General features: G+C 35.8%; 1 protein-coding gene across 1 annotated transcript in view; it reads left to right on the plus strand.

Moving 5' to 3' along the window:
• The window catches only part of LOC104540506 (sodium bicarbonate cotransporter 3), a 30,394-nt gene extending 24,156 nt beyond the window's left edge, over window positions 1–6,238 (plus strand). The window contains exons 9-11 of the mRNA XM_010184334.1: window positions 680–826; window positions 1,990–2,093; window positions 6,212–6,238. Coding sequence (XP_010182636.1) covers window positions 680–826; window positions 1,990–2,093; window positions 6,212–6,221 — 261 coding nt within the window. The 3' untranslated portion in view covers window positions 6,222–6,238. The remainder of the gene's footprint in view (window positions 1–679; window positions 827–1,989; window positions 2,094–6,211) is intronic.
• Window positions 6,239–7,548: the final 1,310 nt, after the last annotated feature.

Raw genomic sequence — 7,548 nt, forward strand, 5'->3', positions numbered from 1 at the left:
TTTACTAGGCATATGAGGTCATATGCTTAGAGCCGTGGTGGATGGTTTTAAATAGCATGGGGGAAATCTGCACTTTTTAAGACTGTTGTCACAATAAGCTATGTCATAAGACTGATATTTTAATTCTGACTTTGCCTTGAGCGCCACCTGCTGAATTACTGGTAATTACAGTTATCTAGCAGAAATTCTAGTATTTCTTTACTCTAGAACAATTTAGAGTTTGGAAATGTGAACCAGAAATTGGTCATTTTACAACTGGGCAGCTAATCTGTGAAACTTTTCAAAGAAACCCTAATAAAAACTTGTATTTTGCTTTGAAGGTTAGTTAAAGTATTTTTGTCATGATTTAGCACAGCGCAGTGACACAGTGGCTGTAGGACAGAATTATTCAGGCAATAGTACATTAACTTGATTTAGTGGATATTAAAGATTAACTTGTAATTAATTTTAGAAATGAACTCAGTATTCCTTTTGAGTTTGGAGATATAACTTACTTATGTTCCATAGGGATGTGCACGCAGGTAGTTCTTAATGCAAAAGTATGCAGGTTAAGTGGAATGCTAACTTACGAGAACCTTTAAGAAATTTCCCATACCTTTTCCAAAACAATGAAGTGTTCATTGTAATCAGTTCCTCTCTAAAAAAGAATAAATGAATTTTGAGTACTTTCTTTTTGTAGGTTTTCCATGATGTTGCCTATAAAGCAAAAGACCGAAATGATTTGTTGTCAGGAATTGATGAATTTTTAGACCAAGTGACAGTCCTGCCTCCAGGAGAATGGGATCCATCTATACGAATCGAGCCACCAAAAAGTGTTCCTTCCCAGGTAAAAGGGAAAAAAATAAACTAATTCCGGTAGAGATCTCCCATGATTTTCACTTCGAAAATGCCATTTCCCAATGCAAGTAAATTGTGTACTCGGTATAGACTTTAGAAAAGCATCAGGAAAACCCCCACATCCATTTGGAAAACAAAGTGGATTGTCCATTTAAGTTTTTTTTTTTTTTTAAATGTTGGATCAGTTTCCTGATTTGCTGTTAAGTAAATTGTATTCACTATATTCCCTTTTGTAATACTGAAATGAGATCTTGTGATATCTAGGACATTTGGTCTGAAATTGTACTGAGTTCATATTATAAATGTTATTATTAATCTAACGGTGATCAGCAAGAATATTGTAATTCTTATAAAAACTCTTATTTGCATACAACATTGATAGAAATGTTTTAATATATATTGGCTAGTATATAATGTTCACAGAATGTTTGTGACATAGATGAAAATGGATTGTATCAGTTGTGATACAAGCTTAGAATGAGAGGGGGAGAGGTCAGAGCTCTTCATTCAGAGGGTTGGTATTGATGTTGAGTCTAGTGGTGGGTTGGGGGAGTGGGTAGAATGGAAGGGGTGACAGCATTGCAGTTTATTCATGAATAGCCTGAGACTACCAGTTAACTAATTTCCAAAATAAATAGGGCTGGGAGGTTTGGAAGGCAAGCTCGGCTGAGAAATAGGGCTTGCTTAATAGGGGAGTGACTTCTCATTTGTACTTCAACTAAATACAGATACTGTGTGTGTCATAAATTGAGGTCAGTTTCTGTTAGAAGCTAGAGGCTTCTGCTCTGGAAATGATTGAGAAAAAAATCTAAAGATTTCTAGACCTCATGGTTGAGCCTCTACTGTGTCTTGAAAATGCAGGCTTTGCTGCATCCTGTCTCAGGGACATATTTCTTGTAGAAAGAAGGAAGCTTCATACTGTTGTGCAAGGTACTAATAAGATCTTTTTGGGATTGTTGTACAGTTCTAGTCGTCTGTACTCAACAAAAGATGAATTTGACAAATGGAGGACTGCTGATAAGCTGGGAATATGAAAAAGGTTTGGAAAGCACAGAGTCTATGCACGCTGTCTTTGAATTATACTTTTTCACGTAAAGGCAGCCTCAAAGTATGATTTTATTTTTCTTTTTTTCTTTTCTTTTTTCCCTGTAGGAGAAAAGGAAGGTACCTAAATTTCCAAATGGATCTGCTCCTACAGGAGAGATTCTCAAAGAAGAAGGCCATCATGCTGGACCTGAACTTGAGAGAACTGGAAGGTGTGTTCACTTCCCTAAATACTAACTACTATAAAGAAACAAAAGTGGTAAATCTTCACAGTTTTTAATGATGACATTTGAACATAAAAAAACATGGTATAAGTGTCAGAGTGCATCCTTTTTCCTTTTCAAGTGTTGGATTCTTGCCTATAAATGCCAATCTGCTTAAAGCATTTTCAAGCCTCTGGCAATGTTTCTCAACGCACTTGCAAAGGGTTTTGTATAAGATGCTGCCTAATTTAACTAACTAACTTTTAAGAGTTGGGGTTTAATTTTCAATTGTCAAGAGCATGCAATTATCATAATTGTAGCAGGAATATACAGTTTTCAGTATTGGGCTAGGTACTAAAAATTTCCATTAATGCAAATCTGTTTTATTAAATATAATTGAAGTGGAGCAACAAGGAATATAAAGTGACAAAAAATACCTTGGTATTGGTTAGGTTTTGGTTAGGTTTCTTTCAGATCTAAAACAAAATTGAAGGAGTTTCTTTCAGTTGAGTTGTATTGTTGTTCTCTGTTTAGAAATACTTGCCAAAAAAGTCCCCAACATTGGAAATACCTGTTTACAGTTAAAACTTAACATCTCATATGAAAGAGTAGAGATTAAATAAACTGAGAAATACTGGAAAAGATATACAATGTTGGTATCCCCAGAATTACAAACTTCCAAATGAAATGCATCTTTCTTACACCTTTGCAAGAAGGATTTTCCAACATTTGTGTTCATTTTTACCATTTTGGCTGTGTTATACTTACTTTTTGCCTTTTTGCAGACAGTACATGGAGCCAAGAAGTTAACTTTTACCCACAGAATTCTCTCTAGATGAGACTGTTATTTTTCTTAGGAATGGATTTTTTTTTTCCCCACAATTCAAAATAAAATCTATATTTTGTAGGTGCAAATCATACCTAGTGTTTTGGAGTCTCGACAATTTTCTGGAAAGTGACAAAAGCTTTTTAGTTTCTTGCTAATAACTTACCCAGTTGAACTGGCTTACGTATGTTTGGTTTTTGTGTTTCCATTTGGAGAATATCACTGTGCTCCAGATAAAAACATTGTTAAAAATGTTAGACCTAAATTTATTTCTGAACCCAACCATATGTATGTAGAAAATTTGAATTAAAAAAAAATACAGCTACTTATTGGAATAGTATTATTGAAATGTATCAATGTAGTGGTGTTGGTTGAGCTTTAGCATATTTCTTCTATTCCTTGTTTTGAATATCATAAGACAGATTTGATTTAAAACATTATTTAGGTAAAATCATTTGCAAAGATATGTTTTCAGTATCTAGCCCATATACAAAAATACCTAGCCAGCTTTTAAAAATGTAGATAACCTGCTTGATTATATTTGGAATACTACCGAATTGGAATAGATAAATTTCTGATTTACATTTTAAACTGTTATGCTTTAATCTGGATTGTGAAATAGCTAATTTGTGTTGGGAATAGGCACTGGCAGTCATGTGTAGCCCGTAGTTTTGAACTAGCTAGAATCCTTTAGTGTACAGTTTGACGAGTTTCATCTCACCTATTTAGGCTTTTTGGTGGTTTGATACTTGACATCCAAAGGAAAGCACCTTTTTTCTTGAGTGACTTCAAGGATGCATTAAGCCTGCAGTGCCTGGCCTCGATTCTTTTCCTATACTGTGCCTGTATGTCTCCTGTAATCACTTTTGGAGGGCTCCTGGGAGAAGCTACACAAGGCAGAATAGTGAGTACAAAGAATGGTAGTGGCCAGGCTTTTAGACCTTCAGAGGCAAGTCACTGTGTGCATTTGTCTCATTTATTTATACTTGTATTTAAAGAATTTACCCACAGCACTTGATTAGCCTGCCCCAAAGCAGATCTTCCCCAAAAGGTAATTGCTGTGGAAAATGTGGGGAACCCATGTGAACAGGAGAAGATGCACAGTGGAGGTAAAAAATGTTTATCCTGCCTTATTGGATGAATGGCTTCATGAATTGAGAAAGGGCTTGCATTGCCTTCTCTTTGACTACTTAAAAATAATGGATAGCAGTAAAGGTGCACCATCCCACTAGGCCTACTTTAGGCAAAGTCAGAGGCTCAAGGTGGATAGCCGAGAACATGTACTGGCCTTGAGTAGTAGGCCTACGAGGATGATAATGCCTGCAGTATGTGGGTAGCAGTCAATTGTGTATTTAAGTAATGGACAGGATATGTATATGCTTTCACTGATGGTATGTTGTTAACAAAAATAAAAAGTGGCTAAGGTTTATGAGCAGAAAATACTCTTCATTGTAAACGGCTTGAATATAAACTATATGCATACAAAATTTTGGTAGTGTTATATCGGGCAGTAGTTAACATCAGCACCTTTTTAACCAGAATATCAAAGCACTTTGATTTCCGGAGCAGGGAAAGAATAATTAATATTAACAGTGTTAATAACTTGGTGTTTATGTCAATTGACTTGTGAGTTAACTATTTTGAAGTGTATTTTCTGTTTTTAAACCTATCATGAAGAAATAATGCGCTGTCCATTTTGGGGGAGGGAAGGATGTATTCGGACATGTCCTTCACCAATTTTAAGATTCTGGTAAAGCTTAAGGTGCTATAAAATTCTTGTTGATACTTAGATCAAGTTTTTATGTTTGTGCTGTATTAAAATCTAGGTAACTATTTTATCTCTTTCAAGTAATGCTATTAACTCAGATTTTTGTTTATTGATGTAGCACTTCAGGCAGATAGCAAATAGAGAAATAAATTGCATCTTTCCACTGTTTTTGCCACTCTAAATGTAGGAATCGTTATCAAAATGTCAGTGTAATTTTTGAATGTATGTCGCATATAATGTTGAAAACATGCTCTTTTTTAAAGCTTGATTCTTAAAAACCTTCTTTCTTTTAGCTATCTGGAATTGTTTGCGGGTTTGCTCCTGCCTTCAGATACTTGGTGTGCATCATTGAATATAAAATTTAGTTACTGCACACACATGTTCAAGCACAGTAGCTGACATTGTAAGGTACACAGTTTGTGTTTGAAACCTTCCCTCACATTCCCAGAGGTCATCACCTCCACAGTACTCCTGTCCCTGCCACCCTGATTGAGAGCCCCAAGGTTAATGCATTGACTAACCAAAAGCACTAATTCAAAGGTAATAGAACAAGAGACTAGGATTATAGATATGTATTTTTTTTCTAATGTAATGAACAAAGGACTTATGTTTCATTTTTAATAGCTGCAGTTCAGTGAACCATTTTGCCCAATTTTAGATGCTTTCCTGAATTGGAGCTTAAGTTTGCATAAATATTGTTTTCTTAGGCTTGCATAATGGCAAAGCAGCAAACACTTAAAAATTCCACCAGAAGCCCTTTAATCTGTAATCCATGACTTCTCGTAGTTGTAAGTGGTGTAGTTAACTATTTTCAAGTAACTTAAGTATCATTTTAGGATCTAAAAAGTCCTGCTCCTCTCTTCTGAGGTGCGTTGTAGCTTTTTTTGTTTTTTAGCAGAAAATGTTATAGTAAAACATTTAATTCAAGAATTGAAGTAGATCTCCTACTTCAGTGAAAAGAAATGCATTACCAGGTGGGACGTTGGTTTACTGCTCATCTGTTTTTGGTGTCATGTATACATAAACCAGTATTGTTCAGTAATTTCCCCTGCACCTTCGCCTGTCAGCTTTTTCTTTTGTAATGCTTGCTTGACTGATGCAGGTTTGATATGGTACACCGTATCATGTTCTGGTACAGGTATGTTGCATTATATATATACTTTTTCTTTACAGAAACAGATAATTCTTTGCATAAACTACATGTTAAGTAACTTAGGACAAAAAAAATAAAATTGTAGTAGTTGTTGGTATGCTTTTTCCTCCATAGCTAGAAGGACTAGTAACTTATTCTCATGGCTTTGGGTGGCTTTTAAGTTTCTCAGGAGTGAAGTTTTCAAAATCTTATGTCCATGGTATTGTTAATGAAAAACTGTTAAGTTATTCTCGTCTCAAACTTCAGTATTAATTGCAGTGTTTTTACATCTTGTCTTGTTTCTAAGTTAATACATCTTAAAACTGTATTTCTGCAGATGTGATGCTAAATTCTAACCTGAAAGGCAGCATAGTTACAGCAGTTTCTTTCCCCCCAAACAGAGTGCAATAGAGTCTCTCTTTGGAGCCTCATTAACTGGGATTGCCTATTCTCTCTTTGCTGGGCAACCTCTTACTATTTTGGGGAGCACCGGACCAGTTCTAGTATTTGAAAAAATATTATTTAAATTTTGCAGGTAAGTGTTGTTTATATTACCTGGGTGCACTTTCAAACTTTCTAGTCTGTTGAAATAGCCGTAATTGAAAGCAGACGTGTGTTAAAAGCGTGCATCTGTGGGGATGTAAATACAGCAGCAAGAGACTGAGAGATGAATGTGGTTTGACAAAGGTCTGAGGCACTGGTGAGCCCTGTGATGAGAAAATCAGCGATAAGAAGTGGCTAGGACTTAAATAAAAATTGCCTTAGGATTGCGTGGAGATGTTAGCTTTGATTCTGCAGGGGTAAATGGGTATTGATCAGCCCTCTAGGAGAAAGCATCTAGATAGTTCTGGGAAGATCATCCCTGTGGTGCTTCCCAAACCTCTAGGTAGCTGCACCTGCAATACTAGAAACACCTTGCTTTGCTTTGGTGGAAGACGAGACAGAACTAAGTTTTAGCTTCCTTCAGAACTAACATCAAGGATGAGAAAAGTGATAAATACCTATAGAGCTTAGCCTCAGTATCTGTTTTCAAATAGCATATTGGATAGGTTACTTTTGACTCAGTTAATACTTTTATTTCTTTTTTCACACAGGGATTACAATCTTTCCTACCTCTCCCTGCGAACCAGCATTGGTCTGTGGACTGCATTTTTATGCATAGTGCTTGTAGCCACAGATGCCAGCAGCCTTGTGTGCTACATCACTCGATTTACTGAGGAAGCTTTTGCAGCGCTTATATGCATCATATTTATTTATGAGGCATTGGAAAAGCTTTTTCATTTAGGAGAAGTGTATGCCTTCAATATGCACAATGATTTGGATAAACTGACTTTATATTCGTAAGTATCAAGTTTCTATCTGTTGCTAAAATACGTAAGGAAAATGTTTATAGTATAAAGACATATCATTTACTAAACTTCAATGTGTGCCTCTCCGTGGAATGGTAGGAGGAATGCTGGGGGTGTTATGGGCATGAGGAACCTCAGAAAAATTCTATTCAGGATGCTGTGGAGTTGAATTTTCTGTTAGCTATGGGTGGTTGGAAGGGATGAGGGGCTGTGACTGTGACTGCTTTAATTGTAGCTATATTAAAGGTCAACCTGGAGATTAAAGGTCAGAACAGGAGTTCTGCCTTGCCACTTCAGCTTTGGTTTTTCCTAATTTTATTTTCTATCTGAAAACTGTTGGAGATCTGGCCTTTTACAATTTATTTTTTTATTTTATTTTATTTTATTTT

Source organism: Mesitornis unicolor, unplaced genomic scaffold (genome assembly GCF_000695765.1).
Source record: "Mesitornis unicolor isolate BGI_N332 unplaced genomic scaffold, ASM69576v1 scaffold31545, whole genome shotgun sequence".
Classification (NCBI taxonomy): Eukaryota; Metazoa; Chordata; class Aves; order Mesitornithiformes; family Mesitornithidae; genus Mesitornis; species Mesitornis unicolor.